Consider the following 13,330-nt stretch of genomic DNA (forward strand, 5'->3'; position numbering starts at 1 on the left):
TTCCCAGTGTATCTGTTACAGAGCAGACTAAAAGGACTGGCATTCGTCAGAAACAGCACTTAAAACTTAAAGAGATAAAGAAGTGCTGTCTGATCAACAACAGTTAAATGTCGGTAGTCAATTCCAGGTCAAGATGCATGCTGTATATTAAATGTGTGTGTTAGAAATATCTTACATATAAAAAAAACACAGACAAATAGTAGGAGATAAATAAAAGAGAAAGAAGCTACTTTTCCTTTGGGGAGTAGAAAATGTATACTAAGGACAAACAGTAGCTACTCAGCAAGGAATAAGTAAATTCAGTATATCTTTGTTATTGAGGGTTTTTTTTTCTCTTAGAATTTAATCTTTAGAAACATTTTAATTTAGAAAAGGGTTATAGAAGCTGCTGGATTAACAGGGAGTGGATTGTTCATCACTGTAACAGGTTTTAAAAATATAACAAGTTATGATATCTTAAGAGCCTGGGCAAAAATTTAAAATTAAGTTTTAGAAAACTTGCCACTGGGCTGAGGTTGCGGCTCAGCAGTAGAGTACCTAGCACATGTGAGGCACTAGGTTCAATCCTCAGCGCCACACAAAAATAAAAATATAAAATAAAGGTATTGTGTCCATCTACAACTAAAAAATATATAAAAGACAACTTGCTACTGATTGCTAACACAGCAAGGCAGGAGTGAGGAGATCACCGTGCGGATGCATCCTCCTCTGCTGTTCACTTTTCTTGTTTCAACACTGGACCAAATTACAGCTCACATTGTGATTGCACTCTAAGGATGAAAGAATGGGTTTTTCTTTGTCCTCTCGCTCAAAGTCTCTTCATTATGTTTCTTCATTTAAAAAAAATGTGAGCTTTTAACTTGATTATTTCTTTTATTCTTCCAGTCTTCAATATTTTTTTAAATAGGATAGTAACTACTTAGTTTTATTCTTTCATATCTCTAGAAACTAAAGAATCCTTTGCACATATTTGTACCCAATAACAATCAACAAATGAAAAACAACAACAACAGATGAATGAGCAGTAATATCAGGGATTCTCTGGTTTTAACCAAATGTTTAGTGTTTGGTTGATGTTGTTGTTTGTTTGTTTTTTTTAAAAATAGTCTTAATTTAAAAAGCTTGGAGCATAACCTAAGACAAAGACAGTAAGAGAAGGCTAACTCGAAAAATCTTTTTCAGCAACAAAATGTTGTTTATATTTGACTGTTAATTTTGCAAGAGAGGTGAAAGGCAAGTTCATAAAACAAATTAAAGGAGACTCAGCAACTGGTGCCCAAATAAGAGAAAGTATGGCATGCTGCAGTGTTTCTCAAAAATTCTCAGCCAAAATCCATACTAATAAATAAATTACTTTAAATCACAACACACTACATTCAAGTATACACACACAATTTTAAGCAGTAGTTCTGCACACTGACACTTTCTTTTCTGTTATGTGATGCTCTTCTATTTGCTACTTTATTCCCCTGCCATTTACCTTTCTTGTTTCTACATTCTGAACCAAAATAACAGCTCACATTGTGTTTGCACTCTAAAGATGAAAAATGGGTTTTTCTTCACCATCTACCTCAAACTCTCTTCAATATTTTTCATTATTTTTAAAAGTGATCAAACTCAGGGCCTTATATTCATTTAAAAAATAGTTATGAGTTGCAGTTTGAAAACCACTGGTTTAATGTTCAAATGCAGGTTCTACTCACTAACTGTGTGACCTTGTGCAACTTGATTAATCTCATGGTCTTAGGTTGGTTCCTTCTTTCCTTCCTTCTTCCCTCCCTTCCTCCCTCCCTTTCTTTCTTTTTATGGTTTAAAGAGTTAACATTGGTAAAATATTTAGTAAAGAGCCTGACATATAGTAAGCATTCAGCAAATATTAATTAGTAATAACAAAGTAAAATGTTCCTGCCTCTTGAATTCCATACCCAAAATGATATGGTTTTCATTTCCACACGAATGATTATCAATATCATTTTGATCTAACAATCCATTACAGTTGTGGAACAGATATTCAGTTTATAGTACAAATACATATATATTTAAAATAACTATGCAAATCAATTAGAAGAAAAATGATTGCCTCAGATTGACTTGGTTTTTGTCAATTAGAAAACTGGGTTATACAATCACTCTTGAAAGTAAAAAAAGAAGAAATGAATAAATAAGTCATAGTTGCAAAGAAAACCTTCCAAATCTACAAAGAAGTCCTGATATGGAACATTCAGCCATCGTAATTTGTTTTTATGGCATGACATTTTATAAATATATTCCTGCTCTAATTATAATTTTGAATAAAGAAGACAAAAAGAAAATGTTGAGTTTCATCTCTTCCAAGGAGGCTGTCAAAATATAAAATCTCTATGTATTTATAAAATATAGATTAATGTCACTCCAAATTCTATGCATGGTTAGATCTGTCTTCTCATCAGTCAGAATTTTAGACTAGTGATGAAACAACTGGGAAAATACATGGGAAGAAATCCTCTTCATAATGATGCCTATTTTTTTCCAGCCATGGAAGAAAAAATTAAGCCATTATGATAATAAGCACTTTTTAAATAAAAAAATGATTTAATATTTTATCACCTTTTCAGAGTAAAGCAGATTTGATCTTTTCAACATACCGACAACACTAGTTTGCAATCATTATAAGGAGATATTATACATGGAATAAAATCTAACACTTCTAGGAACACATTTTTTTTCACATTGTTCCATTCATACTTTTTCTGTTTTTAAAGAATGATCAGAAAAGTTAATTCAGAGGACAGAGTGTTGGTTACATTAATCCAGCTTCAGAAAGAAAATTCTCTGTGCAACAAGGAAAAGATTACCAAATAAAATTATAGCTCTGTATCAAAGCTACTAAAACTCCTCTGAAAACCAGCTTTGGGGAAATTAAATGGACATAAATATGCATAAATAATTCAATACCTTTTAAAGCCAGTCAGGCTACATTATCTACTTAAGAATGGGAGATAAGATCTGTTTATGTTCTAAATTAAAGTTTGCACACAATGTTTTCCAGGATTTCACAAGTTTATTTAAACAAATAGTAATGTTTGCCAAATGAATACTATGGGACAGATTTTAATACAATTCTATTACAATCGTTATTTGCACTGATATGGCTCATTTATATATGAGATGTATTTCTGAAAGTGTGCAAGTGAATCATACTGCAAATATTTTGGCAGATCTTACTACTAAAAGGAATGAGATACTTTTATTGAGTAAACAACCACCACTACATTATAGGTACAAAGTACAATTTTCAAATATCTGATGTGCTCTTCATTATTTCACTTAAAATAATGTAGTTAATTCCAAACTCACTTATTTCATCAATATTTAATGAAAGCAATTAGTACTAGTGGAATCCCATTTTCATGAACCTGGATGACTTTTGCAGCATTTGAACTACTGCTGTTTTATAGGAAAGGCGATATTAGCTGTAAGATACGTGGCTGAGTGCTCGGGCTCCCCACTTCCTCCCAGGCCTGCACTGACACTACTGTTCACTATTCAAATCTGCACCAGTGAGTTCTTATTTTTTTTTTTTTTATTTTTGTTTGTTTTTGTTTTTATTTTTGAAAGAAACTGTTTTTATTTATTTATTTGTCTATTTAATCTTTTATTGATTTTATTTTATTTTATTTTTTTATTTTTTTTTATTGGTTGTTCAAAACATTATAAAGCTATTGACATATCATATTTCATACATTAGATTCAAGTTGGTTATGAACTCCCAATTTTACCCCAAATACAGATTGCAGAATCACATCGGTTACACATCCACATTTTTACATAATGCCCTATTAGTAACTGTTGTATTCTGCTACCTTTCCTATCCTCTACTATCCCCCCTCCCTCCCCTCCCATCTTCTCTCACTATCCCATCCACTATAATTCATTTCTCTCCTTGTTTATTTTCCCATTCCCCTCACAATCTCTTATATGTAATTTTGTATAACAATGAGGGTCTCCCACCATTACCATGCAATTTCCAGTGAGTTCTTATTGAAAGTACTTTTTTTAAATATTCCTTTCCCAGTTAAAAGTACAAAATATTTTATAAAATCTCTCAAAATATAAAAATAGATGCCATTACAATTAGAGGTACTAGAAACATAAATAATATTTCTTCTGTGTTTGTTTAGTGGATAAGGTTGTATGTAGATGGATTGAAACTTACGAAAGTAACTCATTTTTCTGGTTTTGCTATCTCCCACCTTCATTTTGTTTTTGTGTCTGTGTGTGGTACTGGGGATTTAACTCAAGGGCACTTACCCCCTGATCCACTCTCAACCCCTTTTGATATTTTATTTAGAGACAGGGTCTCACTGAGTTGCTTAGCATCTCACTGTTGCTGAGGCTGGCTTTGATCTCACGATCCTCCTGCCTCAGCCTCCTGAGCTTCTCCCCCTTCACTTTTTACAAAATTATTTTTTTAGTACCTTTATTTTATTTATTTATGAGTGGTGCTGAGAATCGAACCCAGTGCCTCAAACATGCTAGGCAAGTGTTCTGCCACTGAGTTACAACCCTAGCCCCTCGCCCTTCACTTTAATTTTAACAAAATAAAAAAGCAAAATTATTGTTGATCCAGTGGGGCATAAACACAGGCTTATTTATCATATCCAGAAAAGAAGCATTAAATGAATTAGTTAATATTTTATCCATGCAACAAAATTATTTGTTAAGTTCTTTAGAAAGAGCTATAAGATAAAATTCAATTTTAATAAAAACATCTTTTAGCTGACCAATAATCTATATTATCATTTTTCTGTTATTATTTCAATGAATATTCATAACAAAAAAATCATACAACTGTTTGGGAGACTTTCTTCTGGTCATATAAGATTTTTAGTGGCATAGAGAACACAAGACAAGGGTCAGAGAATGGAGGTAAATAGCAAGAAATAGGGGTGGGAGGAGGAGGTAAGTTTGGAGAGCTTTGTTCAGGTGCAATGACAGTAGCGGAGTGAAATACGGCCTCAGAAGAAATATCACGAGTCTTCCAGCTGTCATCATTGCTGCTATTCATCAAATGGAAACATGAATGCAGCCCACAAGCCACCAAACTACCCACTGCATCTTAGAGACTTTCAGAAAAATCAGATGAAGCACAATAAAATAAAATAATTCTAAACCCTGTGCTTAAATAGAAGTCCAAAATGAAGGATTCAGTCATAAAACAGGTGGCAATTTTTCTGGAACTCTAGAAAGGGTATTTATTTAAATATAATTCATTTTGTGAAGTAAATTTTACATTCTAAAAAAATATCATGAAAAGGAGATTTGTACTTTTATGTGCATAAAATGTAAACAATGGAAGGAGAGTAGGCTATAACTGCCCAAGGATTAAGGAATTGTCCAATTTTTACTATTGACCTACTGCATGGCTCATTACACAAGTCAAACTAATACAGTCCTCATTTATTAGCCTAGAGAGTTCTACAGGTTATAGTAAGAAACTACAAGGTCTGAGAACAAATAAAATACTTATATGTTATCAAGGTTTTGCATTTGTTTATTCATTTATTTTTTTTAAAAGCAATAATTTCGCTTAACAGAGAAACAGAAGACGACATATTTTTGTTGTTGCTTTTGTGATGCTGGGGATTAAATCCAGGGCAGTGTGCAGTACAAGGCAAGTGCTCTATCATTAAGCGGCATCTGCAGCCCAAGAAAATGTTTACATTATAACAAATTATGAAATGTATTACAACAGAAAAATACTGAGAGCACTATGGGAGTCCACATTTTTAGATGAAAGGAAGAGTAATAGCAAAAGTACAAGAGGTGAACATGAGGTATTATAGGAACAGGAGATCAGCAAAGATAGGGATAGACACAGAGATGTGGTTATAAATTGGCAATAGCCAGATCCTAAATTCTATGTTTGTTGTGAGGAAAAAAAAAATGTTTTAAAAATATTTTTAGTTGTAGATGGATACTATACTTTTGTTTATTTAGTTGTTTTATGTAGTGCTGGGGATCGAACCCAGTGCTTCATGCATGCTGGACAAGTGCTCTATCACTGAGCCACAACCCAGGCCTTATGAGAAAAATTTTAATCTTTGTGTTGACATCGTGTGTATTATTGTGTTTGGACTATGCAGAAGATCATATTCTCTGGATAGATAGAAGTTACTCCAAACACTTCCAAAGTTAATCATGGCAAGGAAACAAAGGGTACACCCCAGGAATGGGAAAATAAGGAGCATTCTTCCTCTCATGTCAGAAAAATGCAAGTCCTAGGATTCTACGTAAAGGAAACTGGATAGGTGAGTGAGCTGGTACCAGTGATATTGGGACCTGCAGAAACTAAGCAACAATCTTCTGAGTGAATATCACTGAGAATCTTGCACTTCTGCTATGATTGGTACCAGTAGAACTTTATTTAAATACTGTACTGTGGCCTAAGATGGATCTACAAAAGTTTAAAAAAAGGAAGATATATATGTTCTTGAAGGAAGCCAGTACTAAGAGCAATAAATTTGGCATTCTGAGAACTTTTAACACATCTATGGAGTAGCATGTTAGTCAGAGGGAGAAAGAGAATGATGAACAAGAATTCTGAATGGGCTGGGGTTGTGGCTCAGCAGTAGAGCGCTCGCCTAGCACACGTGAGGCACTGGGTTCAATTCTCAGCACCACATATAAATAAATGAATAAATAAAATAAAGGCATAAAAAAAGAATTGTCTTAAAGGAGCTTAGTGAGGGAGATAAGAAGAACCAAAACATGTGGTAGAAGAATATGTAAAACCCAAGATATGGTAGGTGATATGAAAGAAACAGAGTCAAACCTGGGGGAAAAAAAGGAGTCAGTAATGCTCTCCCTGAGGAGGTGACCTAGAGGATGAGGGTATGTTACTTGCAAAGTCGAGATGAAGCATTAAGGCAGAGAAGAAAAGGTCTGAACTGGGAAAGATTTATTCTGCATTCAATATTAAGTCAAGGAAGTTAAGTTTAGGCATGGGAATTACAGGATTCAAAATTAGATTTTAAGAAGATCCATATTGTTGCAGTGAGGAATGTATCACAGAAGGACAAGTGGTAATAGAGAAAAGTTAGTGACTTGGAGTAGCACAGAGTCACTTATAGGAGTCCCGCCCATGATTTATTCCTCTGCTTTACCAAATGCTAATACTCTTGAATATATATTGGAAAATAAATATTTTAATTATCAATTTTATTATATACATTCAATATTCCACTTTTAAGCTTGAAAATTCATTTAAGACAAATGTATCAAAGGCATAAATATATTTAAAAGATTTTTAAAAGTCATGTGAAAATAACTAAAGAAAATCAAATTTATTGTTATATGGAAGACAATTATATTCCAGATGATTACTGAGAAATTACCTTGGACAAATCTCTGAAGTTGCTTGGCAAGGTAAGATCTAGTTCTTCTGATTCATAATTAGTGATGACCCAGGGAAATACAGGATACTGATTTAAGTCATTATAACCTCGTCCTAGTAGGGTAAAAGAAAGCCAATTTTAGTTGAAAATAAAAAACGAAATTATAAATATATATATGATAAACAAACTATATATATATATATGTATAAATCATATATATATATATATATATATATCATATATATATATATCATATATATATATATGATAAAAAATATTGATTGACTATATGGTGGAGCTGGGGATAAAATCCAGTATCTTGTGCCTACATGGTAAAGATTTCCACTGAACTAAAATCTCAAATCTTAACTAACAATTTTTGAGAGGCAGCCACTGTTTAAATACTAGTTATACATTATCTCATTTAAACTTCATATTCACCCTATGAAATGAGCATCATCTCCATTTTATTGATGAAAAATTTGAGGCACAAAAGGTTAGGTAACTTGATCTTAGTCACATGACTAGTAATGAGTAAATCATATCCAAATCCAGTTATTCTGGTCTTAAAGTTTACGTTCTTTTAAATTACATTTAAATGATTTTTATTACTTGAAATAAAGTAATGCCACAAATAAAATTCCCTTCTTGGGGGACCAGGGAGGTGCTAGGGATTGAAGCCAGGGCCTTATGCATGCCAAGTATGTATTCTACCACTTAGCTGCAAGTCCCAGCCCCAACACATTCTTTATTGACATTTTTTAAAAAAGAAATTACAGTTTTTATAGAGGTTTTCAAAACCAGAATTCTTGATCTCACACTAATTAACCAACTAACCAACCGAGTTTAACTGATTTTACCCCTGTAGGTAATTTGCTAGTCATATGTGGAATAACATAGTTGTACTAAATAACTGAAACTTACCTGGCAGTTTTGAATTTTATGGTTCTCTAAAAACAATGAACAGCATTATTAATGTTGCTCCTACCTAACCTGCCACATGTTCCCCTATATTTCCTTTTAACACCAATGACATCCAGTGACACACTGAGTTACTAAAAGTGCAAAGTCAAAGGATAAGGCAGCCCATCTATGCATGCACAGTCGTTTCCTGGGTACCACCACTCCAGGGAGACTGCACAGTGAATAAGCTCATTCCTTCTGCATCCAATATGCATGCACCTGAATCCTAACTCAACTGTTTACCAACCTATAACCCCAGTTACATAAAAGTCAGTGTGAAAGAAGTTTTATGGCTAAAGTAGAAGGGAGACAAAAATATTAATATTGTTGGAATTCCATTTTCACTATACATTCTATAATAGTCATTCCTTTTTCTTTCTCAAACACAAATGACATATCAATACACAGATGGCTATTAAAGTAGTTCTTGATATAGACTCTTGGTATTTAAAGCCTTTTTATGATCTGATAACTTCATTTTACTCTATTCATCTTGGGCTTGAGGATAATTAGAGTGATAGAGGTCTTCTTTGACCTGGAAACAGTTTTTAAAAACATGAAAACAAGGGTGATTTGTCACTACAAGTTAATCATATCACCACATGTTTCTGTCAACATGTTTAATTTATCCCAGAAAAAATCATTAACCTTAGTAGCAAAAAGAAGTCTTTGTGATCCCTCTTTTTCCCCCTTTCTTCTCCATCTGATTTAGAGATTATTAAACACCAAAATCCTCATCTTGTCATTTCTGTTTAAATAATTTAAAATAATCCAAACCTTACTGTATCCTCAAAAAATCATGCACCAGCTTAGTGTTCAGACTTTTAATTAAGTTAAATTCAGTGTATAGCTACAGAATGATTACTGTATCATAATATAAAAACTTGAATGCGGTACAGATTAATAGTGTAAAAGAAGTAAAAAAACACAAGACACTTAACTCTATACTTTAGTGTATATAAAAACATTCAAACAATTTATTGATTCTACTTTTTAAAAAGAATATACAGAGAATATATTTTAAAGACACAGTAAATGAAAGTTATTTGAGAAAAGGGACTATTTCATGAAATAAATGCTTTACAATCATTACTATGCATTCAATTAAGTTGGGTTAAGTGATTTACTTCATGCAAATATGCACATTAAACTTGTTATGTTTCTAGTCTCATTTTACTACTTAAAATCCCTTTAGGGCTAAATGTGAAAAACCCAAAGCCAAGCTCATAGTCAATAGGGAAAAACTGAAAGATTTTCTTTAAAATCTGGAACAAAGTAAGGCTATCCACTTTCACTATTCCTATTTAATACAGTGCTAGAAATTCTAGCCAGAGCAATTAAGCAAGAGAAGAAATAAAAGGGAGAAAAGAGGAGTGGAAGAAATCAAATTGTGATTGTTTGCAGATGATATGGTCATATAGTTAGAAGATCCAAAAACTAAATTTGTTTATTAGCTCTAGCAGTCTTTTTATACCAAAAGACTGCTAGAGCTAATAAACAAATTTAGTAAAGTTACAGGTTATGAAATAGATATAAAAAATATATAGTTTTCCTATACATCAACAATGAATCTGCAAGAAAGAAATCAGAAAAACAATTCCATTCACAATATCCTCAAAATATAAAATAAAATGCCTAGGAATAAATCTTACCAAGGAGTGAAAGACCTCTACAGTGAAAACTATAGAACATGGAAGAAAGAAACTGAAGCAGACCTCAGAAGATGGAAAGGTATTCCATGTTCATGGACAGGCAGAATTGATGTTTTGACCATACTATCAAAAGCAAATTAAAAATTCAATGCAATCCCCATCAAAATACCAATGACAATCTTCACAAAACTAGAAAAACAGTCCTAAAATTCATTCAGAAGAATAAGAGACCTAGAATAACCAAAGCAATTCTAGGCCAAAAAAGCAATGCTGGAGGCATCATAATGCCTGACTACAAATGATACTACAGAGCTATAGTAACAAAAATGACACAGTATTGGCATAAAAACAGACACATAGACCAATGGTACAGAATAGAAGACACAGAGACAAACTTACAAAGATACAGTCTTCTGACCCTTGACAAAGGTGCCCAAAATATATAGTGAAGAAAAGGGAAACCTTTAAACAAGTACTAGGAAAACTGGTGAAGGGAAAACTGGTTATCAATATACAGAAGAATGAAACTACACCCTTATCTCTCACCCTGCACAAAAACCAATTCAAAATGGATCAAAGATGTAGAAATTAGACTAGAAACTATGCAACTCCTAGAAGAAAATGTAGGGTGAAAACTCCAACAAACAGGCAAGGCAACAACTTTCTCAATAGAACCCCTAAAGTTCAGGAAATAATGCCAAGAATTAATAAATGGGATAGCATCAAATCAAAAAAGCTTCTGTGCAGCACAGAAACAACTTGGAATGTGAAGAGAGAACCTAAATAATGAGAAAAAAATGTTTCCTAGCTACTCTTCTGACAGAGCATTAATATATAGAATATATAAAGAACTCAAAAATCTTAACACCAAGAAACAAATAACTCAGCTAATAAAAGGGCAAATGAATTAAACAGATACTTCTCAAAAAAATAAATATAGATGGTCAACAAACAAATGAAAAAATGTTCAACATCACTAGCAATTAGGGAACTACAATTCAAAACTACACTGAGATTTCATGTCACACCAATCAGAATAGTAGTCATTAAGAATACAAATAACCAGACACCCTGCCTCTAATAGAAGAAAAAGTAGGCCGTAATCTCTAGCATGTGGGATTAGGCCCCAACTTCCTTAATAAGACTCCGTTGGCACAAGAATTAAAATCAAGAATCAATAAATGGGATGAATTCAAACTAAAAAGTTTCTTCTCAGCAAAAGAAACCATCTGTGATGTGAATAAAGACCCTACATCTTGGGAGCAAATCTTTACCCCTCATACCAAAGCAATTCAGATAGAGCAATAATCTCTAGGGTAAAGAACTCAAAAAGCTAAGCACCGAAAAATAAATAAATAAATAACCCAATCAATAAATGGGCCAAGGAACTTCTCAGAAGAGGATATACAATCAATCAACAAATATACGAAAAAATGTTCAATATTGCTAGCAATTAGGGAAATGCAAATCAAAAGTACTCTAAGATTTCATCTCACTCCAGTCTATTCATATCTATTATAAAGACAAACAACAATAAGTATTGGTGAGGATTTTGGGGAAAAGGTACACCCATACACTGCTGGTGGGACTGCAAATTGGTGCAGCCAACGAAAGTAGTATGGAGATTTCTTGGAAAATTTGGAATGGAACCACCATTTGACCCAGCTATCCGTCTCCTCGGACTACACCCAAAGGACTTAAAAACAGCATACTACAGGGATACAGCCACATCAATGTTTATAGCAGCACAATTCACAATAGCTAAACTGTGGAACCAACCTAGATGCCCTTCAATAGATGAAAGGATAAAATAAATGTGGCATATATACACAATGGAATATTACTCAGCAATTAAAGAAAATAAAATCATAGCATTTGCAGGTAAATGGATGGAGTTAGAGTAGATAATGCTAAGTGAAGTTAGCCAATCCCAAAAAACCAAATGCCAAATGTTTTTTCTGATATAAGGAGACTGATTCATAGTGGGGTAGGGAGGGGGAACGTGGGAGAAATAGACGAACTCTAGATAGGGCAGAGGGGTGAGGGGAAGGGAGGAGGCATGGGGTTAGAAATGATGATGGAATGTGATGGACATTATTATCCAAAGTACATGTATGAAGACACAAATTGGTGTGAATATACTTTATATACAACCAGAGATATGAAAAATTGTGCTCTATATGTGTAATAAGAATTGTAATGCATTCTGCTATCATATATAAAAAAACTAATTAAAAAAAGAATACAAATAATAGGTCTCAGTGATACAGTATTTGCCTAGCATGCACATGGCCCTGGGTTCCATTACCAGTACCACAAAAAAAAAAAAAAAAAAAAAAAAATAATAATCCAAATAATTAAAAATTCTGGAGAGAATGAGGATAAAAAGAAACACTTTTACATTGTTGATGGGATTGTAAATTAGTACAACCACTATGGAAATCAGTGTGGTGATTCATCAAAAAACTAGGCAAGGAGCCACCCATGTAATACCACTCCTTGGTATTCACCCTAAAGAATTAAAGTCATCATGCTATAGCAATACATGCATACACATGTTTATAGTAGCACAATTCACAAGAGTCAAACTATGGAACTAGCCTAGGTGTCGATCAATGGACGACAATGGATGGTTCAAGAAAATGTGATATATATATACACAATTAAATTTTATTCAGCCATAAAGAAAAATGAAAGTATATCATTTGCAGGGAGATAGATGGAAATCGAGGCCATGGTGTTAAGCTAAATAAGCCAAACTCAGAAGATCAAGGGTCATATGTTTTCTCACATGTAGAAGCTAGAGAGAAAAAAGGATAAGAAAGGTAGGGAACAGGGATCTCATGAAAATCATAGGGATATCAGTAGAGAAAAGGGTCCAAAGAGTAGGAGGTTCGGGATGGGGGGAGTGATACTGGCCAAATTATATTGTTATTTGTGTGCATGTACAAATATGTTACAACAAATTCCATCATTATGTTCAACTGTAATGTACCAAAAAAAAAATATGGGGAAAAATCCATTTAATAACTAGTTATATAATCCCAACCAACATCAACATAACTGTTCAGACTTTCTTCATTGCTTAACCCAACAAGATGAGTCTCTTTTGAAAAATTAAGACTTGTCAATGTGAACCCCTCAACTTCTGATTCTTCACAATACTCCCTTTTCTTGTCCCCACTTCTCTAGCAGGATCTTTCTTCTTTGCTAAGAGTTTCCTTTACCTGAGCTCTTGAACCCGTGTCCCTCAGAACCTGAACTATTATCCTTTCTCCCTCTCCATCTTTGTTGGTTTCTCTTCTCTGCCTTAACCTATCTTTTCTGTCCTATCACATT

General features: G+C 33.4%; 1 protein-coding gene across 6 annotated transcripts in view; it reads right to left on the minus strand.

Annotated features, from left to right (window-relative positions):
* The window catches only part of Lrba (LPS responsive beige-like anchor protein), a 607,623-nt gene that overhangs the window by 174,180 nt on the left and 420,113 nt on the right, over nucleotides 1–13,330 (minus strand). For all 6 annotated transcript variants that reach the window (XM_048813495.1, XM_048813494.1, XM_048813493.1 and 3 more), the window contains one exon: nucleotides 7,377–7,489. In XM_048813495.1, the coding sequence (XP_048669452.1) occupies nucleotides 7,377–7,489 (113 nt within the window). The remainder of the gene's footprint in view (nucleotides 1–7,376; nucleotides 7,490–13,330) is intronic.

The sequence above is a fragment of the Marmota marmota genome, unplaced genomic scaffold, assembly GCF_001458135.2.
Source record: "Marmota marmota marmota unplaced genomic scaffold, marMar, whole genome shotgun sequence".
In the NCBI taxonomy this organism is placed as follows: Eukaryota; Metazoa; Chordata; class Mammalia; order Rodentia; family Sciuridae; genus Marmota; species Marmota marmota.